Source organism: Hydractinia symbiolongicarpus, chromosome 6, assembly GCF_029227915.1.
Source record: "Hydractinia symbiolongicarpus strain clone_291-10 chromosome 6, HSymV2.1, whole genome shotgun sequence".
NCBI classification, from domain to species: domain Eukaryota; kingdom Metazoa; phylum Cnidaria; class Hydrozoa; order Anthoathecata; family Hydractiniidae; genus Hydractinia; species Hydractinia symbiolongicarpus.
Window position 1 is genome coordinate 10,108,834 of NC_079880.1, and position 25,011 is coordinate 10,133,844.

The 25,011-nt window shown below is 32.7% G+C and overlaps 1 protein-coding gene across 1 annotated transcript; it reads left to right on the forward strand.

Moving 5' to 3' along the window:
• Positions 1 to 1,048: 1,048 nt before the first annotated feature.
• On the forward strand, positions 1,049 to 15,786 carry LOC130647062 (voltage-dependent calcium channel subunit alpha-2/delta-4-like). The gene is made up of 6 exons (XM_057452780.1): positions 1,049 to 1,181; positions 6,213 to 6,909; positions 7,304 to 7,462; positions 11,775 to 12,011; positions 12,355 to 13,725; positions 14,623 to 15,786. Exons 2-6 carry the CDS (start codon positions 6,294 to 6,296, stop codon positions 15,504 to 15,506), a joined length of 3,267 nt encoding a protein of 1,088 aa, XP_057308763.1. The 5' UTR covers positions 1,049 to 1,181; positions 6,213 to 6,293; the 3' UTR covers positions 15,507 to 15,786.
• Positions 15,787 to 25,011: the final 9,225 nt, after the last annotated feature.

The window sequence follows — 25,011 nt, forward strand, 5'->3', positions numbered from 1 at the left end:
TTCACTAGATTTTTTTTTTGTTATATCAAAATAAATTTTTATTATCTTTTAAAATGAAAAAATACATAATCCTGCAAATTTGAGACGCAGATGGTTGTGAATGATTGATGAACATGAGAAGCCAATGAGAATATTGAAGCTGATTTATAAATTTTTGTGGTAAAAAACATTGGTGTTCAAAATACCACGTGAAAGTCAGTGAAGTCTATATAGGATCGTAACATTCTATAGGTAAAATATTATCTTAGATGACTCCACATTTATGTAGGTTTTCTGGATTACTTTTTGTTTGATTTCGTCTTCTCTAAATCTATATTTATTAGTAAGATAACGCATATTTTTATTATTTCTTAACTTTTATCCACAAGTTATTATTATTCCGAATATTTATAGCCACTTCAGTGTTGGAAACACTGTTATCAACGTGGGTCCTGTGTTCTGAAAACATTAGTTATACACCGGCATTGCCTACCCCATTGTCCTCACATGGCATGTGTTGACCCGTAGCTGTGGTAAAGACACTTGCTAATCATGCTCGGGCTGTAGACCAAACCGCGGATCATGTGATTACAAAGCGAACTCCATAACCACTAGGCCACACGCCATATATTAGATTACAAAGATGGAACCAAAGTTAAATAGGATTATTGCATATAACATCCTAAGTTTATTTATTCTTTTAAAATAAATTTTAGAGGAATAGCCAGTTTTAATCTTTGAATACTAAGAAAATGTTTGACTCCTTCGCAGACCTTATCCTACCGTTATTTAAAGAGTAGTTCAGTTTCTTATATTTTTGTATTAGCATGTCTATAAGTTTTTCGCAAGTTTTTGTGATAATCGTAAGTGTTTTAAGGGTTTTGGAGGAATAAAAAAAATGTTGGAATCATTAAAAAATAAAACATTAACATTAAATTCCTAAAAAAGATTTTGTTGCACACTGATGTTCTTATAGATATTCTTTCTTTTTTGACAATCTCTTCCTAAAAACAACAACAACATACAACTTCAAGTTTAACATAGCTTCTGTTTTATTGTTACAAATGCGTCATTTAAACAAAAGCAGCTTTTCGAGAAGAATATAATCGCTAAACTATATTTTCAGCCATATTTTTAACGAAAAAAACTATCGAACAAAGAAGTAGCAACATCACACGAAATAAAGAAACACATCACTCAAGGTAGAACTATTTGTACAAACATTCAATTTAAAGAGTATTTTTACATTGCACCCGACTTTCGTAGCTACCTACGGCGTGCAAAAGTTGATTACAAAAATAGTAAAACTTTTGAAAATTATGGCCACAAGCAATCATAAACGTTTTTTTGTATTAGACACACTTGTAAATGTATACTTGTCAATGTTTAAACATGTGGTTATTGGGTTTTTGGGTTAGTGGTTAGATCTAAAACCTTGAACCGGACTTGTTTCTGCTTGTAGTACCCAAATTTCATTTTCCACCTTATCTACCAGATTTATGCTTATTTTAAAGCGGTTATCGCCAAAAAAGGGGAAAAAACTTTAGGATAACATATAAATAGTAAACATCAAAGAATATCAATAAAACTCACTTAAAATCTGATAGCTAGCCTTTTGCCTTATTAGCTAGCTATCTTAAGATCAAATAGATGGGTTATGGAAGTTTTGGCACCCCATATTGTTCGAAATCGGACGGGCGGGGGGAGGGGCGTATGCCACATAATGTATAATGTATGAATATAATGAAGTACCTTGATTAACGAAACGCCCGTCTCTCCGAAATTTATTTCCACATTACGATCATATTGTATCTAGACGAATTCTCTATTGTAAGAGATCATTTAAGATATTCGCATTTTCATCTTTGTCGAATATTTACCACAGATAGAATTAAGTAGGAAAAAAAAGAACAAAAAAGAGAACGAAATATATATTATCTATGTTTAAAAACTATGTTTTTATAGAACTTTTATTTCACATTCATCCAGGGGAGTTTCAAACAAACGCGCCATTGAGAAAATATTGAACATTTCAATAGCCTTCTTATTTTCGCACTGATATGTAAACAAAGGAAAATTGGATGTGGTCAAAAAGATGTTTTGGTTTTGAAAAAGAAGCACAGTTGTGCGGCTTTATTTATTAACGAAAAATTTGGATATTTTTTTTATTCTGAGATCCGAGCATTTAATCTGAAACAAATTTTATATCAAGTAAATATATTCTTAATACTGAGGTATAGTATAACATTTACATAATTTTCTCTGTTTTTCTTTGTGTGGATATTCCAAAAATATTACTAAAGTAATTTTTAGACAGACAGTTTGTAAATGCTGCAGTTACTAGAATAATTGGAGATAATTTGATTGGCTGGAATAGTATATCAGACAATTTGATTGGGTTGAATATTATAGCAGGCAATTCGATTGGCTGGAGTAATATAGTAGGCAATTTCATTGGTTGGAATTACCGTTAATTAAAATTTGTTGCCATGTTAACGAGTTCAAATTCTCTTTTCACGTACAACGCTGATGTGAACAATTGACTACCTAGTCGTGACGAAAGGCGTATTCTACTTTGAGTTGCAAATTATCAGTTACGCGTCATTGCATTTAGTATTGAAGTAGCAAAAATAGCTGTATTTTCATAACGCATGCATCTATAATTTATATGCGCATTTTTTCTTTGAGAGAAATGATTTTGATTGTGTAATAAGTACATAGAAAGGCACGAATTATACTTTCAAGTAAAAATCGCTAAAAAGCAGTGACATAACAACGCGAGGTAAGATTTTCAATCTTCTTGGGGTTATCAAATAATTTTCTCTTTACCAGCCTTTTTTTATACAAAATTTACTCAAGATGAGATTTTGAGCCAAATAGTTAAGAATATTCTAAGAATATGCTCATCTTGAAGTTTTTCTTGGATGGAATTTTAACAAAAGTAGTGTATTTCATTATTGATGTAAAATATCTGTAGTATGTTCTCAGGTCTCATTCGAATTTTTTCCCCACAAAATCTAGTTGTCTATCTGTCAGTTGAATTAAGCTGCTTAAACAGCAGCTCAATGATTTGTTTACACCAGTTTGCATTCTCGGATCTTTCAATCTTCACTGTTCTAAGAATACGCTAAGAATATGTCAGGGTGATTTCTACTAAAAAATTTAAAGATTAATCATGTTAAAAAAAGAACTAGCTATTCTTAATACAAAAAAACATGTATATACTCAAGGAAGCATGAGATGTAACCAATATGATTGGCACATATAATGGTAGAAAAATAAACAAACAAAGCTGTTTTATCATACAACACCAGGGAGAAAATTAATCTACTTAATATTAAATATGTAATTAAATATCTTAAGATATTGTTAGTGATTATTGTATTATCTCTGTTTAATCTCCCTTAACTGCCACACTTTATAATCCCGCTCTCTGCTTCCTTGCGGTTGTATCTACAAGTTTAACCTTGAAGTTCTTTATATTCCATGCAATAAATTTTTTTACTATTGGTAATTTTGTTCAGTATTTTAATATTTTCTCGTTTGTGGCCACTGTTAACCAATCACCAGATGTGTTGGTTTGATGTTTTTTGAAAGCTGAAATAGTTATTTCTATTGTATATATATGCTAGCTACATATCTGTAGGTATTGCCAGATTATGTTTCCATGACAACATAAACCTAACCACGTGTTTTTTTAATTTTATTTCTATATCAAGATTTAAACGATTGACGTTTCGTATACGTTGTTGACGTTTCATAGCTCAATTTTCGTAATTGTTTTTTTTTTTTTATAATATAATGGATAAAGTAAGGGATAAAGATCGATCATCTAGGAACAGCTGCACATGTATTTATATTGTCAAGATGTTGCTTAAAAAATGAAGATAAAAGCCATATAAAACGTGTTTCATATTTATTTTATATCACAGAAACAATTATACCATACGAAGGCTTGTCTGCGTTGTAGGTATTTTATTTCTCAGGATTTTTAAAAACAATTTTTAAGGTTGGTTTACACTGGATCGGATCGGATTATAATCCACGCACACGCAGAAAGCATTTTTTTATCTAAAGTGTTTCAAAATGTTAAAATATTTTTTAGGATTTTTCTGATCCAAGTTGGGATCAAATCTAGTTGGATTTTATTAACCAATGATTTCATGCCGAAAAAAAGTGGAAATCGTTCACGAATCTTGATCCGATCCGATCCGATCCGATAAAGAGAAGTGAAAATAAACCAGATTTCTCTGCATAGTTTCACCAGACAATAATTTCTGATCGAGAAAGTTGGTACTTCATATTTTTTTTCATTCATTCTGCTTTTCTTAACGTCCTTGACGACGATGTGTCCTTTTTTATCGTGCACAAAAATATTGAGACAAAGTCGGGGCCTACTAAGGTCGGTGCAATTCGTGAAAACTGGTCCTGCTGACCTCAACAAGAATAAGCATGTTTTGAAAGTGTGGACATAACCAAACGACCTAAAATGGTATGAACATTGAGAAGTGAAAAATCATATCTAATATAGAAAAAGTCTACGAAATTACTTGTGGCGGCGAACTTCGAACTCAGCTCTCTTCCTTTAACAAATTTTCATCAAGATTGTATTTTTTAAAAATCAGTTGTTGAAAAATTCAAAATTTTTTTGCAGCCAAAATGACTTCTCTTGAGGTATTTTGATTTAAACATACAACCTCGTCTCTAAGCCCATTGCATATTAGTGTAAGAAAGTCCTGGAAACAAGGTTGCAAAGCATTGATGAGATAGGAAGCCAAAACATATGTGAAGAAACGAAAAATATGTTCACGCCTTTAGGCCATGCATGCAACGAAAAATAGCGAATATTTCATAAGTCTGTAATAAAAAAGTTTAGTTATGTACGTGATCAAATTGTTTTCCCGATAAAAAAGAAAAAATTCTGTTTTTAAAAGTAAACTAAAGAATCGTGTAAAAACCTCCAAAATTAACTCCAACGAATTTCTAACAGTCCTATAAAGATGTATTAATCACAGAATTTATTTTTTATATTTGTATATATATTCATAAGGTTATTCGACAGGGAGGTTCTCCCTCGCAAAGTTTTTTTCTTGGTGCATCAATAACGTTAATATTAAATCAGTTTTGAAAAAATCTTTTCGTTTTAATTATCTTTATTAATTAATTAATTTACTTTATTATTTTATTTCCGCGCCATGTGACCCTTACCTCCCTTCTCCTGTGGTAGGTAGAGTTACTGCAAGGGTAAAAGATTTAATTTAATTTCTCTCGAAATTTAATGATTTACAATATTTATTTTTTATTTTATCAAATAAAATGAAAAAAACTGTAGGAATCTTAATAATGAAAAATATTAACAAATAATAACAAATTTAAAAACTAGCATTACGAAAAGAGCTTGGTACGAAATTGCAGAACCTTTCTTTTATATCCACTAAAAACATCTGCAATGGAGAGTTTTTAATTATTAAGTAAACAGCGCTCAAATGTCAGTGTTTTGCATAAATTAAATATGGAGTGAGTTTGATTGAACCTAATAATTATTGTTAATAACAAAATTCAGTAGAGAAAAAAAAAGTTTTGTGATGTTAAAACACGAAGAAGAAAAAAACTTTACATTTTGTAGTCGTTTCAGTTGATAAACAGAACGTTGGAACGTTGTCACGTCGTAACGGGGTAATTTGAAACAACAAAAAACGTTGGGATAAAGCGCATCCGATTTACGTTATCTATAAATTTAAGTCGGCTGTTTGAAATAGTTTTTACAATTGCAAGTATATATTTTTTTACTTTTTTTATGTAAACAGCAAGATGTTTCTTTACCTTAGTTAGGTAAACAAACAAGATAGATTGTTTGTTTTCGCTTGTATCTAACTTTTACAGCACACCGTGGGAAAAGACTTTGATCAGGAAAAAGTATAACGAAAACAAACCTTATTTGGAATACATGTATGTGGTATCAAATTTGATACCACATAAACTCCGCTGGAATTTAATTAACCTGATAAAATGCAATTAGAAGAATTACTGTGTTTTTTATTTCTAATGAGAAATGTTTATTTTAAGTGGATGGAATAACTTTATATATATTTTTTCACATTTTAAAGTTCTGTAAGAAGACTTGTAATGTTGATGATATTGATGTTGTTTTTATTTTTGTTGTTCTGGGAGATCGTCGTTGTTGTTGTTGTTGTTATTTTTGTCGTAGTACCAATATATTTTCTTTTATTTAGAATAAAATATAAAAAAGATAAAAGCGAAAAAGATAAAATGGAATCCCTAAACCTTTGATAGGTCCAAAAGCGTTATCCATAATGGTAGCCATAATCTGGCATTGCTGCACTGTTTTAACACTTTTAACTTTGCTGAGTCAGCTTTCCTGCCAACAGCTAGGACTGGATCTAGCAGGCCCTATTGGAAAAACGTTCGCAGACAATATGGCGGAACACTTGGCTACCGAACTAAAAGAAATGACGAAGAAATACACGAACTATCATAAAATTTCTGAAGCATTTTCAAAGTTAAACGTAGTAAAAAAGAAAATAAGTGGAGATGAACTGTTAAATAATTTTACACAGAGTGTGGAAGCACTGTTTGATGAAAGGACTAAGGTATTGCACGAAATAAAAAGGAATGCGGAGAAATCTAAAGCGCGTAACACAAATAAAAATGTAGCATTGTTTAACTATTACAATATGAGAGATATTAATCAGAATGATAATGTATCACTGATAATAGTGCCAACATTTTCAAAAACGGTTCCAATCAATTTAACCGATAGTTTTGTCCAAGTCCCAACGAATATATACTCTGGTAAAGAAGAAGTGTTGTACACAGCCAAATGGACGAAAGAAATTGATCCGACGTTCAAAGCGAATTTTTATAATTTCAGTGAGAAGTTACTATATCAATATTATGGAGATTCTTCAGGTAATAAAATCCTTATACTGAATTGAAATGTTATACTTGTTAGAGAAATGACGGTTTTCGATGGATATGAATTTTATACAGCTTTATCTACCATCTTTTTTCACTAACATCGGTGCCTTTCCTTCTTATTTACGTGACTTTTTGTTCTCTTTTCACTTTTTCTTGTTTAAATGATGCTTTCTTGTTGCTTAGTAACAACTCCGTATTGAATCTAAATTATAATACCCGCATACGTCTGTCCGTCTGTCACGCAAAATGTTAGCTTAGCTGCGCAAGTAGCGAGACGCACGCAGTACGGTATAAAAAGGACGGGCGAACCCGTGGATTTTTCCACGGACTAACGACTAGTTCTATTTAATCTTTAATTAAGAATCAATGTGAATTTCGCTTTTAGGCTTATTTCGAATATATCCCGGAAATAAGAACGGCAATGATGGAAAAACGGATTTATTTGACTGCCGACGACGTATCTGGTATATACAAGCTACATCGAGTCCAAAAGATGTCGTCATTGTCATAGATACGTCGGGTTCAATGATTGGCAACAATATTGGTACGTAGACAGTTTACTGTTTTTTACTCTTTGTTTTGTTTAGTTGTTGACGTCAAAAATAACGACATCAAACAAACGACCCATTATAATTTAAGTTCGTGTAAACAACTTCGGGCCACACAACAGAACTTGTATGTCGATTTTTATAGCAGACACCCCCCTTTAGCGGATATCATTTAAGGTCCCGATTTACATTACCCCTAGAACTGACCCTGCTAAAGCGGTTGTATCAAACAATTTGTTTAAGAAGTTTTTTATTTTTCTTCGATTTTTATTACTTTGTAAACAGACACTTTCGCGGGCAAAAACTTTTGTTTTTTTTCGCATTTTTGGTCATTTTTGCAAAAGTTTATGTTTTTAACAAAACACGAAAGTTTTTTAAGGCAAAATCATGATCCTTTTTAACCTGCGAAGGTTTTTTCACAAAAAATCCTAAACAGGGAAATATTGAAGTTAGTGATTTATTTCTTCTTTAATCATAAACTACAATAACATTTGGTGTTTTTTTTCCAATTCCCAATTCCTCGAAACAGTGCAGATGCAGACTTTTAAATTATGGTAAATACCTCAGATGCGATTTTTACCGAAAAAAGTAGTTTCTTAGATTTTGGCAAAAAATATTTCCAGGCGAACACGACCCATATTTTGAATTCCGGAAAAAAAATGCCAAATGACAACGCGAAAGATTCTTCCAGCGAAAGTTTCTTCCCGCAAAAAATTCTTTCCGCAAAAGTTTCTGCCCTTGATTCAAAATATTTAATATCTTCGCTTATACAATGGAAAATGTTTGAGCCTGTTTCACTTAAATGAACGATGTCTTAGGCTCCTTCTTTTCCCCAGAACAAGCTATTGACCCACTTTGCTACAACCAAAAAGCATTCAAAGCAATACAAGTAAATTTGGGAAGAACCTCTACGTAGCGAACATCTCTCTACAGGATCGGCTTGTTGGAGGTCCTGATAGTGTCCGCAATAGAGCGGTATCGTTGCAAGTACATTTAATGGCGTACAACGTATCCGGAACTTCTGCGTATTTGAAATTGGTTTATATGACACACAGGAAGTGGATACGCTCGCTATGACGCTGCTTAAAGTTTACTTTTTAAATTATGAATTATCCACTGCTCAATGGTAAAATATTTATTAAGCGTGTTCACTGTCTCTGCAGGTAAAATTTGAATGTCTCAATCACGTAATGCAACCCTGAGTATCCTAAAAACCATTTTCATGTGGATAATGTTTTCACTTTCTTTCTTTTCTTTTTGTTCAAAATTAACTAATTTTATTATTTTACGACTTCAAATTTTATAATAAAAAAAACAGATTTTAATTCATCTCTGTTTTAGTCAGTAAGTTCTATATTGTAAGGTTTCAACATGAAAAGTCATGATTACTTAGCTGAGTATATCCAATTAAACAACTTCCGCCGACTACAAATTAGCTTTTGCACAACTGAGAAACCAATTACAAACTTTTAAATTCGAATTAAAGAAGATTTTGGGGCAACACACGAGATATTTTTCATTCCGATTTTAAGTTAACTTGTACCGCCCTGATAACTACCATTGCCTCAGCAGACGTACGGAGAAGTGTGATACATTGGTTCACCCATTCGTCGCAGTGGCCATCTTCAGAAAAATCACACTGGATTCGAGTTGTTTAAAAAAAAATCACCGGATTTAAAATTTGCATAATTATCTCACCTGTTGATGATAAACAACTTGTGTTCATAAGAAAATGCATTTTATTAACAAAAAACACTCGTCGTCAGTAAGATTTTTTAAGCATGCAAAATGTTTTGACAACCTCGTATACATTCCTTAAAGTCCTTTAAAGTAAAGACTCGCCCCTGCTTTGTGCGGGAGCTTTTTTTTGACTTGTTTTACATTCTACTTAACTCCCTTGGAAGTTTTAACACTCTGTTCTAAGCGTTGACATAATAGATTTGGGCCAAGTTACGCAGTTTCGTTTTAGAACAAAAATTTAAATCTAAAGCTAAGCGTTGTTTAAAAGAGCTACGAAACGACTGTTGGTTTTCGAATTTAGTGACTTACACGAGAGTCGAGCTAATGGCGGTGGAAAAGTTTATGATCACTGAGGACAAAAAAAAACAACTTAAATCATCTTAAATATCATATTGAGCATCCAAATATAACTGAATATAACAGAGAAGTTCCCTGCATATTTTGCTTTTAACTCAAACTTGCTAGCTAGCTATATTGTACATAAAGCCAGTCTAAGCTACAACAATGACTTAAGGTATTAATTACTTTTTTAAAGCAGGTAATGTAGCATTTTTTAACAAATAAAACTCCTCGTGTTGTTGTGACGTACGGAGTGTGGTTTCTATACGGAGTAATACTCCGTATAGCTGATATACGGAGTTTGGTTTAGCTATACGGAGTCTGCCAACGAATGTTCTTAAAGTGGAAATATTGCAATATATGACCGTTTAAAACTATTTCCGACAAAAAATAAAAAATAATCACCATAAAGAACAAGCTAAAAAGACAATCACGTCATTTCCCTACTTTTTATCCATGGTAAACATACGAGGTGTATTGTAGTTATACCGAGTGTGGGAACATTAGTTTGATTGCAAAAAAAGGATTATAGCATACAGATTGTGAGATACCGAGAGTATTTATATACGGAGTATTCTATACGGAGTATGCCATACGGACTGTGACATGCTTCATAAACGAAGTATGCTATACGGAGTGTGACATGATTACTATACTGAGTGTGACAGGCTTAGTATATGGAATGTGAGATGGTTAGTATACGGAGTGTGACATGCTTAATATACGAAGTATGCTATACAGAGTGTAACAGGCTTAGTATACGGAGTGTGCCATGCTAAGTATGCGGAGTGTGACATGCTTGGTAGGAACAGAATTCGATGTATTGTTAATGAGTTAAGGTTTACAATGGCTGGTATAAAAGTACACAATTTTAAAGTTACATAAGAAAAAGTCATTGATTGTATGGTTAGTTTTATTGCATGTAGAAACATACAAAACAAAGTTATAAAGCTTAGAATGAATATAATGGAAGCCATAAAAATAAACTTCATACAAAACGCAAATAGTAAACTACATCATACAGTTGGACTGCCGGTAACTCGTCCACCGGTTAACTCGAACTTTTATTAGCTGGAACTGTTATCTACGGTAATTGGTACTCTGCATGCTTGCACAAATTATTTGCTTGTTTTAGGCACAATTTTCTAAACTGGAATAGCTCAGAGTAAATTTTTAATAAGAATGCTTAGTTTAAACTTCGACACTCATGCTGCATTCGCTAATGTCTAGCCGAACCAGTCTCGGCATTATACTCTCAAAGCCGTCTGCGCCGCTCGCGGCTTTTAGATATTTAAATATTTCCGTCTATATGGAGTAAAAATGTCGCTATACGAAGTTATACTCCGTATACGCATGCCTATACGGAGCCGTACTCCGTATAGCTGCACACTCCGAATGGAACATTGTCTCTGTTCCCTCGTCAAAACAAACTTTTCATTTACTAATATTGAATATTTTTTACTGAAAGTAGGTTATTTTACCGCCAAAAAAATTACTGCAGGAAAATTTTTCTTTTTTTAGAAATAAATATGAAAAAGTATCAAATTCATCTTTAAAATTAATTATTTATAAACAGGTTGTCTAGACGTCTATATGGTTCTGAAGTGTGTATAATTTCTTGCACTTTGACCTTTAGAGTGGTCCGTTAATCATATGTTTTATAGCCCTTTTACAATCGTTTGGTTTTAAAAACGAATGTTTGATTTCAAACCGACCATGGTTTCTTGTTTTATTAATAAACTAGTCGATGGCCCGTGGAAAAATCCACGGGTTCGCCTATTTTTTTTAATACCACACTACGCACGTCTTGTTACTTGCGGTATCATTTCGCGCGACAGACAGACAGACGTATACGGGTATTATAATACAGATAGTCGTTAGCCCGTGGAAAAATCCACGGGTTCGCCCGTCCTTAAAATTTACCCGTGGCAACAAAGTGGATAAAATATATCGCATTTGATATTCGTGCGCATTTTAAAATGTTTCCGTTACGGGACGCCGCTTTCGCGGACACACAGACAGACGACGGCTATTATTAAAGAGATCAAATAATTTTTATTGTTTTAATTGCCTATTATTTTTTGTCAAGTTGAATTTAACTGGCTTGTTATTGAAATTCAAGGTTGTTGTGGAAATACGGAATTGATTTCTCTTTTTGTTGTCAGTTGATTTTGTCTGTTACGATTTGATTTTGCTTTTAATATGATTTTTAAATTTTTGTTGCTGTAGGTATCGCAAAAATTACGGCTGCGTCACTCATCGATACGTTACAAGAAAACGACTATTTTAATGTCATTACAATCAACAAAAAAGTGACGTACATCAAACCATGTCTAAAATTTATGGTACAAGCGACAAAAGAAAACAAAGAAATCATGAAATACGCCCTTCAAAAGATTGAAACGCCAACAGATGTTGTTGATATCAATTTAGGAATGACGGAAGCGTTCGATATTTTAGAATCAGGTACGATATTTTTTATAAATATTTTATATATTTCTCAGGCTTCTTTAAAAACTTTGTAAGATTTCAAAATCACAAAAAACTACTCTATTTAAGAAAATATGATTTTGTTTCTGAAAAAAGGTAACTCTGTGGTTTACCATTCTATTAACTACCTCTCAACCACTATTGTTCCGGTGTCCCGTTAATAAAGAGAGAGGCGACAGGGGATTGAAATGAAATTGGGCTACCCTTTTGTCTATCTGTTTGCTTCCTACAGAGGTGTAAAGAAGATTTAGTTTCTTTGGCTCGAATACATTACGCTTAGAAAATAGTTCAAAAATATTATAGTAACATGTTTTTTTAGGTACTTATTATAACCGAACATACGCAGACTGCAACCAGGCTATCATGTTTATTACCGACGGCGTCGAGGGAGAATACGCTGGAGAAGAAGTTTTCGAAAAGCGAAACAAAAACAGAAAAGTTCGCGCTTTTGCTTACCTTGTCGGCCGGTACAAAAGTCCTGATAAAAAGGCACTAATAGACATGGCTTGTAAGAACAGAGGTTATTTTTATTCGATAGAAACACTTGGAAACGTGTGGGACACAGTTTTAGAATACTTGAAAGTTTTCAGTCGACCTATTGGTAGGGAGAATTCGAAACAAAAACCAAGTTATACTCCTGTGTACTTGGATAGTACTGGTTTAGGTATGGTAATGAGCGTGTCGTTAGGTGTGTTTGAAGAAAAAGAATTAATCGGCGTGACAGGAACAGACATAGTGTTAGCCTCAATCCAAGAGAAGATTCCGAGTGCTCAACTGGGTTTTTTTAGTCATGTGTTTATGATAAATAACAACGGTTTCGTCTTGGTTCATCCGAAATTCCGAGATCAAACCGGATATCTTCCAGCACCACCAAACGTTTATGTGGATGATTTAGAGCGAGGTGTTGACACAAATCAGACAGAACTTTTGAAGGTGGACATGATCGATCAGAAGACTGGGCAAGAGAGTTTTCCTACGTATTGGATATATGACGAAAATAAAAAAATTATGACCACAGACACTAGCTATTTTTTTACTGCAGTGAATAATACAGACTTTAGTGCTGCAGTCGCCATTTTGAAACCTGATGAGAACTATTATGAAATTACGGACGCCGACGCTGATATATGGATGATGAAAGGGATCGAAGCGTTACATTTACCGTTTATCAACAAAACTGAGAATTACACAGCAGAGAATTACACTTACGTTCAAATTTCACCATGGATGTTTTGCGCATTCAAAACAGAATCACAAAATGAGCAACCGCGCAGCTTAATGTATTTCCCCACTGCGGAGGAGCTATACGATTTCATTAAATCCTATGGAAATAGTAATGATATCGGTAGCAGCTGCGATGGAACTCTTCTTAAAAAGCTCCTCACAACCGCTGGAATTGTAACTGATATAGTTGAAACATCGTGGCAACCAGATAATATTGACAAGGATATCATCGAAAGTTTATTCGTAGCAACAAGTGGCGGTTACTCTAGGTATATAGCATATACCAACACCAGTAAGCCGTTTCAACGTGATATTTATAAAGTTGGTATTGTACAGATGGCTGCAGCCATGCCGGATGTAAATATTGGTGTGACTGTACCGAAGAGGGAGGAGAAAGATCTTAGCGATGACCCTGTTTTTGCTACTATAGCTGGTACAGCAAGAATAGATGGAATGCTTGGTGCAGGTATAAGATTATAATTTTTTACGTAGTCTAGAAGTTGATACGTTGTTAGTAGCTAATGTGGTAAAATATTTATTCAAGTGTAAAGGTCTTGAGATCAATCCTAGATCGATGCACACCAACAATTCTAAGCCTCTAAATCAACCGTTACGGTTGATTTATCAGTAGAAAATTGTAAAGTCGTTGTTTAATCTAAAGGACTTTATTTCTGACAGCAAGCACCGTTAGTTTATAAAACGTTAACTGCAAACAAGATCGCAACAAATAGCAAATAAGCGGTTTCTTTCTTACACGCACACCGGTCTTGTCAATGTTCGCAGCAGATGTAGGATGTTAGGTTATTTGGTTTACATTAAAAATTCTAAAGCGTACTATTTTTGCTGACGTTAGCACACCTAAATTCCACGATATTCCGGATCGTTCTGGATCGTAGAGTGGAATGCTGCAGGTAGCGCATGTTCGACGTTGGTTACTCGCTTAGATCCCTACCAAAGTAAGATTTTTGCAGTCTATCAGCTGCAAAGCATTGATCAACCAATGTTGTCTGTCCATTTTAAGAAGGAGCTACAAAAAGACATAAATATTATTTCCAGGGTTGTAGCTATTCTCCTTCAGGTGACACTTAACACTAGTAGCCTTCGGGGTGAAGCTAATTTGTAAAGCCCCTTATCATTATAAGTCTGCCAAATTCACTGGCACGATTTTCCTAGTGAAATTTTAAAAAAACTTAAAAGATCTTATTACTTTTAACGTTACTATTCTTCACAAATTTTTAGTAAAATATCTGTAAATTACCTCCTAAAATTTCCAAGCAACTTAAATTTTTGACTTTGAATATGTCGCAAATATCACACTCTATGTGCGAAAATCACAATTTTTAATTTCATTTTTACTTCTTAGTGTCTGGAATGAAAATGTCAACAGATAATCTATACCAAGCTCTACTGAATGCATCAGCAGTCGCCAATATTAAGTATACCACTGATAGATTGGCAGTAAAAGTCTGTGCAGATAACAACACACACGTATGCGCAATATTGGACTATAATGGTTACATCATGCAAAGTAACCAGGGCAACAAATACATTGGAAAGTTTATCGGTGAGGTAGTTGGGAAGCTAATGGAGCATTTATCAAATGAAAATATATCTATTTTTACGAAGATTGTTTTGAATGATACTCAAGCTGAGTGTCCTATACCAGACAAGTATGACTCAGCATCAAGTATCTTGCTGACGCCAGCCAAATTAATGTTTAATTTCGCTCAATTATTGCTTGGTTCACTTAGCTGGATGACAACACAAGTGTATTTTTCATTGCTCTCATTTACCAGACATCAACACGTGCATGGTCAAGAAGTCAAAAAGGTTAACGTCAGTTGCACAAAAGAAATGCCGTTTTATGTTTTCAACAAAACCAGATGGGAGACGCATCAGGATATAAGTATTAACAAGAGGCAATACAGACGCCAAATAAATTGCGCAAACTGTCTGCAGAAGTATGCTTTAAGTCCGATTAAAGAAACTAATTTGATATTCTTTATCGCAGACACTTGCCCTGATTGTAGACAGTACAAGGTTAGGACCACTCCTATCAAAAAGGAGGACCCGAGTATATGTACTGCAGCAGTTAAGTACCGCAGGAGACCTGATAACTGTTTTAATCAAACAGAAAAAGATTTAAAAAGTGCAAAATGTGGCAAAGCTATTATGGAGACACCGTCTTTGTTGTTATTGGTTACGCTTCTACTAACGACATTGCTAACAGCGAATGGAAACGGATAAGTAAATTCAGGAATGTCTCGATTGTGATACGCCTTTGAGTAGTCTTTGGGCGTAGCTTGGGCGGATTTAAACTTTGCAATAGCAGAGATACAATTTCACTCTGAATGGTGTATATTCTTCATATGGAGGAATACAAAACAAAGGTTCCACAAAGCGAACGCAGTAACAAAACCGCGTTCATGTTTTAATATCAACAAATGGAAAAGTGTGTTATTTTCTTTAAAATAGTTAGTGTAAAATAACTGTTACTTTTTTAATAAATTTTCGGTGAAAACTTAAATTGCGTTCTTAGTACGAGTAGATGTTTAAGAAGAAATTAAACGTTCAAGCTAACTACACCGTCCACCTCTTCTCCACTACCCACAGCTCTTTTAGTCTTTTTGGTTATGCTCGGTAGCAACAGGTTGTAAGCTATGTTTTTTTATTTCAGTTAAAGTTGCAAGAAGTTATTTTTTAAAATATAATATACCTGAAATTTATAACATACTGCATACATGCTAAAGTGAATAACGTCTCAGTAATTCAATACAGATAAATAGGAAAATGAAACGAAAATGAAAAACTAAACATGCTTGTTCAGTTTTAGATCGTTCTTAGCATCGCTGTCATCTTTGCTTTACTTTTCATGGTCGTATAATTTCCGGAATCAAACTGTAAAGCGATATGCAGCGATATCACGCGACTGTACGCAACTGTCATTGATGTCTATAGATCGCAGTTAACAGAAACAGGTAGCAAGAATTAAGTGATGTTGTTCTTCCTCACGACCATTTTGGGCTCTCCTTAGATAATAACAATAAAGTCGTGGACGCGGTATTGGAACTGAAAAACTTTAAATGTGTTGGTGAATTTCTAGTCGAATTGTGGACAAAATTGGAAATTGATGGTCACCCCAGTCATTGGTAAAATCGTATCAGAGGTATCAGAAGTCGCCATCACAAAATTTAAAAAATGGAAAGCGAATCATCTCCATGGGTTTCATTTTTTTTTTTTACAAATCATCAAATGATGAGGCCTGTTGTTCTCCATTTAAAGCATCCTACTTAAAGATAATGAAGGATAGATTATTACCGCCAAACTTACTAACAGTGTACCCCGCAAATGGAATCGAGTAAGCAAAGAATGATAAAAAAAGATTCATACTTATCGCTATTTCAAAATATGGCGTTGAATGGAAGTCTTTCACAAACCACAAAGTTCCCAAAGGGTACTATGATTACTCTTTCAGCAACTGAGCCATTTAATAGGCTTTAAATATAAGATTTGTGGTCACATGCCAATTGGCATACACCACTTTTTTTTCAAGTGTGAATTAAACAACAGAATTGGGTGTCACCATTGTAAATGTATTGGAGTTGCACTTTTTTAAAGCGAGATCGTTTATGCTGTATCTCTTTTCATCTTGTTCAAATTGATATAAAATCACTTCATGGCAAATTTGAAGTCAGTATACCTCTTTTTATTTATCTGCTTTCATTGAGATATTAAAGCTCATATTTGATATTTTCACTCAAAATTATAATGCATTGAATATTCACCAAAATCTTTAAAATGTTAACTTTTAACATTGGGTTGCGTACCCAAGAAGGGTAATAGATCAGCAACATCGATATAGATGGCTACTAACTACAGTGGACTCTCTATAACCTTTATTACTCGAATCTCTCCTTAACGCGAATAATTTGCTGGCATGGCGGAGTTTTGCTAATAAACTTTCTTAAAAAACTCTCTACAACTCAAACCACGCGACATGTATCTAGGAATTTAAATGATTCCAATGACATTAGCATCTTCTTTGCTTTTACTTGACGTAAATGGGGTTTTAACCGATTCAAATGTTTGGAACTTTTATGTATAAGAGGCCTTAAGTGATTCGAATGAGTGTTCGAATGTCATTCCAAAAAAACGTAAACATTGTCCTATCGTTTTAAAATTTTATAAACATGGCGCCTGTAGGACAAAACGTCGAGCAGAAAATAACTCCTGTATAATAAAATACAGCGTTAAAGGAGTTGGAGAAAGCAACTGCTCCAAAACATATTGCTACCCTTTTTGTACAGTACATTATGAACGTGGAAAAAGAACAAAGGAAATATATTCAAGCAGTTTAACAATGGGCAATTAACAAAACGAGTCAAGCCAGAAAAATATGAACAGGTGAATGATTTTCCATATGTTACGAGTAAGAATGTTTTAATCAGTGCACCGATGCTCAAGAAAAATGCCGTGGAATGTGCTAAAGAATTGGGTGTTGAATCATTTCAAGCTTTTGAGAGGTGGCTCACAAAATGGAGAAGCAAGTAAGTCAACTATTAATTCTTAATTTGGAGAAAATTTCACAAGTTTTACAAAAGTTTCGCTAGCTTAATATTATTCGTTTCCATAACTCCTCCGCAACCCACGTAACACTTATAACGAATGATTAAGTTTGAATTTTCGTTGCAACCCCAACTGCTTGTTTCGAGAAAAACTCTAAAGGATCTTTAGTACATTATTTTATTAAAACTTTTCTTCCTTCCCTCTATGTTCACATTAAGAATTTCACATTTATTATTCCATTTTTCTAGGCTAACTTATACACGTTAATTTCAGATGCTTTAAAATCATGTTTTTTTTCTTACTTTTGTTAGTGCAAGGCAATGTGTTGTCGACATTTCCTAAATTATTCCGAATAAAATCAAAAAAATTTGATTCAAGGAAGCTTTTGTTGCTGTGCTATCTATGAGTTTTTGAAGTTTTTAAAGCAAAAATGAAGTAAATAGAAGAAGTATTTTTAAAATCAACGACTTTAGAATGACTTGAATTGACGCGATGTAGAAGTATTTTTAAAGTTCAACGATTTTAGGGTGACTTGAAAGGACGCTAATGTTAAGTGTTGTGTTACAATACGTAAAATATATAAATATAATAAAAATATATTTTTCTGTTGATAAAGTTCCTTCTAGTCAGAATGAGTTTATGCAGGAAAAATTTTCTTTTTTTCTTTCTAGCGAAACAAACAAAAAACAAGCAAAAAAACAAACAAATTTATATTATAATGTGTTTATGGATTTAAGAATTGTGGATAAGAACTTCATTCATAAAATTTATTGTGCAACTGGACAATGTTGTATTTACGTAAAAAGTTTCAATTTTTTGAAAAATTTATAGTTCATGTTTTTACTCACAAAAAACACAACTCATATTCGGTTTTGCTTTTTTTTCTAAATATCTTCTGAAATAAGCTCTCGCGCGCAGATGATGAAATATTGCATACAAGAATTGTATTATTTTTGAAAAAAGCACCTGTCCGGAGTGATATGAACGGTCAATTAAATTTTAAAGCATGCAGAAAGTTTGACGACCTCGGGCACAGGGCTTTCTTAAAAATCTTGATTAAAATATATGTCAGAGGTTGTTTTATCCAGTGACTAGTTTTTCTTCCTCCTTTGAAACACCATGTTCTAATTATTTTAATGCACAGTTTGGTATAACTTTTGTTTCTCCCCCTCTAAAAATTTACGAACATGCAAGCGATGCAACTGGAAACGCAGCTAACTATTTTCGACTAATATTTAGATCAGAATGATATCGCCATATTCTACAATTCTTGGCAGAAACGCGTCAGGGCCTTTTCGCCGTTGTCAATTATAACAAAAAGGCAAAGTGCCCTGGTATTTAATTCTCACTCTCTGTAAATTGGTCTCGATGAACCATTTAATTAGCGGAATAAATTAGTCAAAAAAAGGGCGTGGTTCAATATTTGAAGTTTATTTGCTGTTCACAACACATCGGAGAAACAGCGATATAAAAATGCAAGAAACAATTCTGGTTATATGCTTTATGCTTGCATTCTTCCAAATGGGTAAGTTTTGCATTTCTTGAAAGTTATATATACCTATATACATAAGTAACGCAAATACCTCGCTATATTCGTGTTTACTTACAAAACTTGATCGTAAAAAATGAAAATTATTTTTCATTTTTTTGACTATTGTATGTAGCTAGCTAACTACATAACATAATCTGAGTCTAATATGTAAAAAAAGGGAAGAAGTCCAAGATGCATAGCATGATTATTAGTTACTATGGTAAACACACAAAAATATTTCTGTTTTTTTTTTACATTTGTTTACCTGTTAAGCTACCCAGCCGCCTATAGCTTTGTTTTAGTTTTATGTATCTTTTATTGAATGTTTTGTAGATATTATAGCTAGCCAATGTTTATGTTGCTAAAAAGAAATAAGTATAGCTAACAATTTAAAAGGGGTACAAAGGGATTCCTGCATTTATCAAATGTATGTGTATGTTTTATTGTGTTTATCAAGTTTATTGGAATCTTTTTTTTTTTTGTTCTTAAGATATTCAGCTTCAAAGATTTGATATGACCTTATGACATCATCATTGATGATGTAATAACGTAGTATATAAGCATAAATATTAAATAATATCAAAATCTTTTAAGTAGTGTTGACATATGTAAAGTTTTGAAATGTAAGAATGATCTCTTCGTTATTTACAGGTAGAAATGTAATGTCAGCATTTTTCACAAATTAAGGACTTAATATACCAATTTTTATTTTCTGCAACATATAAAAATACCGTTTTTAATTTAGGAATGTCTTTAAGTAATTACTTATTTAGCTACCTATTATATGTACTAATTATACTAATTAATTAGATTAATTAATTAGGTTAAATATTTTTGGATTCTGGTATGAGGAAATTAGTGTGGTAATTTAATTAAATTATAGTTAATTATTTACAATGGTTTTGTGAATATGCAAGAAAATTAATTTACGCAGGTTTAGCACCCTTTTGTATCAAATCACGACTTATTAATAAAGCAAGACCTACTTTTAAATTGTCTCAATTTTTGGTCACACGCAATAGTGACCTGACATGAAATATATAGGGTTTGTTCGTCCATGCATCACAACTCAGATCCGATTTTCAACAAAACCCCCAAAATTTGGTCCAGAAATAATTTTTAAGTTTTTTTTCAAAAAATTCATTATTTTTTTCTAGAAATTGTCTAAAATTTTGGTACAGATAATTATCTGCAAATTTCATTAAATTTCATCTGCTGAAAAAAAGTACAAAATTTTTTTTATTGCATTCTTATTTTGGGTGACCACTTGATACTTATAATACTCAAATGTACTTGAAAATATCAGTATATACTTGATATATTTATACTTAAATGTACTTGATTATTTGCATAAATAGAAATATACTTGAATGATAGCCTCTATATACTCAAAATAATAAACTTCAATTGAAGTTGTGTGATTACCACTATTTGTTATCTGATGTCTGGCAATACTTGATGGAAATAAACCTGATCTTAATAATTAGCTGTACTGTCATCCAATTTCACTGCAGACTGGTGTGTTTGTATTTGTGTTGATCTTAGTGTGGTTGGCTAAAATAATCATATATTATCTGAAGAGTTGAGCTGCAGTGTGCATAATGTTTGTCATTTATTTGTTTAACTTACACATGTTTATTTTGTCGATGTTATGTTTATTTTGTCGATGTTATGTTTTTTTATGAAAATTATCGAAACCTGGTTATGTGAACAGCTTGTTAAAAATATTTGAAAATAATTTTATTTTAATTAAAAGCCCTAAAATACTTAAAAACTTAAAAAATATACTTACATATCCTATTACCCTCATTATCTACGCTTAGCACAGCGTTTTTCATATATTTTTGAATTTTTGTTGCTTATCAATAAATGGCAGAAAGTAAATTCTTGGATTTTTGAAGAAATATTTATAATGGTGCCATTTTGGGCAAAACTCCCTAAATTTTTTCTTAAAAAATTATTATATACTTTTTTTTTCTATAAACAGTCTAAGATATTAGTGCATTAATCCAATTAATGACATGTCATTAATTGTCATTGATTGGGTTGCTAGGCAACAATATTAATATAATATTAACTAAAATGTTTTTTTTTTCATCCTTGGGTGATATTCTCCCGTGATCATTAAGATGTAAACTTGTTTATTTCTCAATAAATTGTTTTTCAATTGGATTTTATATAAAATTTTCAAAACCTTTTATATAATATTTCGCTTTCTATTGCCCAATTTGTTTTGACACTTATCCTTAAAATCATTGTTTTCTCCTTTCACAGCGATGTTTTGAAATTTGCTCTTAATGTAGATGATCTGTATGAGTGCATTCCATGTAACACAAATCTCTTATAATAATACGAAAAATGTGTCTGTCCGTAACAGGCAAAGTGGATGTGTTCATTTTCCTTTGATGTTGCCGAAAAATGCATGTCTAATATTTTAATTTTTCTGACGTAACGGCGCGACGTCAATGACACTACTTTAACGTCAATATCCTATACTAAATTAATGAATTCATTACAGGCTAAATAACTTGGAAACGAGGTGGTGACATCAATAATTTTTCACCGTGTGGGTAACTAGGGACCAACTGGGACCAATTTGGGTAAGTTTCCCAAACCTGGTTCCCCGAATCTGTTTCGGAATGGACGGATTGATGACGTCATCACAAAAACTTTAAACCCTAATATCTCTACAACCGTTTTTTTTTTGGAACTTCTGGTAGGGACTTTGCTGACGTCAGCAAAATTCTTAAGCCCTTTTATCTCCTTAGGCGTTTGTCAAAAACATATGATAGTATACATTATTTTGATCAGCATTTAAACCTTGACACATTACAGACAACGAATGACTAAATTTCACCAATTTTCTTTTTGTACATGTACTGCTGACGTCAGCAAAAAATCTAAAGCAACCTATTTTTCCATTGTTCTTCTGCCTTAGTGGATTTTTCCACAGGCTTTATTGACTAGTAATTTAATAATTTTACGCAAAATGTTGCCATTAAGTGCCTGTCAGGCTGATTTCTTGGCTAAACAACTATCTCAAAGATCACCGCGCACGACACAACCATTTTCACATACTACACACATAAAGGTGTGAGCCTATGGTCTATGGTCCCACTACTGCAATCAATTAAAGGGGCTACAAAACAGTTTGAGTAAGACCTCCATCATTGATGTTGCTCTCCATCCTTGCACATTAAAGTACAAAAAATTATACCCACTATCTATATTATAATACCTGTATACGTTTGTCTGTCACGCAAAATGGCAGCTTAGCTGCGCGAGTAGCAAGACACATGTAATGTGGTATAAAAAGGATGGGTGAACCCGTGGATTTTCCACGGGCTAACGACTAGTTGCAACAATATTGACAACTTGGTAATCAAAAATTCACATACAACGCCGATGTTCTTCTTTAAGACAGTTTGTGAAATATAACAGTAACATCAAGACAAAACGAGGTATGTATTTGTTAAAAATGCTGTACTAAATGGCCTTAAGAAAGCAATTAATATACCAGGGTTCCCATGCCTCTCCATAACTCCCTAAATCTCCTCGCTTTTTTTTTAAAATTCAGTTTTTTTTCTGAAATCTCGAATCTTATTTTAAATCACCCCAATTTGTTGTTGCTGTGGCCTGCAAATATTACTTTTTTTGTTGCGTTTGTATTTGAAACAAAGTTATTTTTTGTAAGAAAATATTGAGATGCAATTCTGTGTGTTCCTTCATTCTTACAAGTGCAAGTTTTTTCCCCCAAATCTCCTCAATTTTGTTAATAAAAGCTCCTCAAATTTTGTTTTTAAAAAAGAGTGGGAACCCTGTATACCTCTAAGATCCTGAATGTGGCCAGGCCTCAACTGACTTCTTATGCAATAATTTGAAATATTTTTGTCCAAAATTAAAAAAAAACTTTAAAGCAAGATGAGCGTTTATACAGAACAAATGATGGATAGTTATATTTAGGTGTCAAATATGATACATCCAAGATGATATGAGATGTTGTTTTTGTCCTCATTTCTTATGAACTTTCCTCGAATACCATAAGCTCGCCTTTCGTGTAAGTCACTAAAGCAAAAAAATCAACAGCCTGTTTTGTAGCCCTTGTGGAGATGAATTTCGTGCATACGCTTACATAACACTTGAAATTTGAAGTCATCTTTAATCTTGCTGGAAAATCTAACATAGTCGCAATTCTAGCGCCCTTTCTCCGCGCTTCGATTCTTTTTACGTTCAGGTGTGCTTCCGTAACTAATAAATAAACTAGCCATAGTTACCACTAATGCGCCCCAAATTGTTATTAACGATTTAAGAAATACGAATTTAAAACTGGATCAAAATTTAAAATGGAAAAGGGTGGATGTTTCATGTAACATGTAACGGGTATGATAACATAAATCAGAACGGAATCGAATAGAGACTTGTGGATAAGCTTATTGCCCGGGGGGGAAATTATAAATAAGAAGCCCTGCGGCTTAAAGATTTCTGTCATTAGCCTGGAAGATTCTGAAATTTGAAGTATAGACTTTGAAAACGGAGAACAATGGAGTAAACAAATCATAAGTATTCTAATTCTCAATTATTATTGTCACTAACCTAAAATAAAACGTAATAAATAAAAATTAAGAAATAATTTTTTTTACATATATATAGTATATATTCTAAAAGTTTAACTGGATATTTTTATAACTGATATAAAAAATTATTGAAATTCTAGGATATAGATTGTTAATGTATGAACTTGACGATTCGAATATAACAACTTCTGAACAAGTTCAGCTGAAAAAGAAAGTACATTTAAAAATGTGTAATTATTGTCTCCCTTTTTGATTTGAAGTGAAAATTTATTAAAAAGATCTCAATACAATGCCATGTGATGCACAAGGTATATCAATATATGTATATAAATTTAGTCAAGCTGACTTTCGATATCATTGTTAAACAAGTAACCTATTAAGCATGCAATACATGATTTTTAAACCTGTGGACAATACAGGATATATTTTGTCGAAATCGATTTATTGAATTGAACAAATTTGATCGTTTATTATCCTTTTTTGATTTTGAGGAAATTTATTGGTCATTGTTTTGTTTGACAAATTCAAAAAGTTGAACATATCTAACTTTTGAAATTTCAAATTGAATTCAACAAGTTGAAACAAAAAAGGGTAAACGCACAATTAATAAGTTTATCAAATTTAATAAATTGATGGTCTTTTCGTGACATTTTTAAAATCAAGTCTTTTCCAAGAAATCTTAAAAAAATATATTGTGATACTTTAGGTAAGGTCAAGAAAGTTTTTCAAGCAAATTAGGGTCTATTTTTTTCAACAAAATATCTGGCTATTAGGAGAACTGATAATTAGCCAGTAACAGAATGGTCAGCCGATGCAGAATAATTATTTATAGGGTGCGTACAGTATGATTAGCTGCTCATATAGCTAATTATACGATGTAATTTTTTTTGACTTAAATTTCCACACATTTCTTCGTTATTGATCTCCCCATAGCCATCTATATTTATATAGATCCACATAAAGTTGTATTTCAATTAAAACCAAAAATAGGAACAAGAAACGCTTGTGACAAGAAGATAATAATGTTACTGTAGCAGTATGTCATGTTATTTAAGAAGATGTTATTTTGATTTCAAAAAGT

Bases quoted from the DNA above. Each gene is read 5' to 3' on its own strand.
- LOC130647062 (XM_057452780.1), top strand. From the start codon at position 6,294: ATGGTAGCCATAATCTGGCATTGCTGCACTGTTTTAACACTTTTAACT. The intron at 7,463-11,774 runs GTACGTAGACAG...TTGTTGCTGTAG, and splicing joins AATGATTGGCAACAATATTG to GTATCGCAAAAATTACGGCT. The intron at 12,012-12,354 runs GTACGATATTTT...ATGTTTTTTTAG, and splicing joins GTTCGATATTTTAGAATCAG to GTACTTATTATAACCGAACA.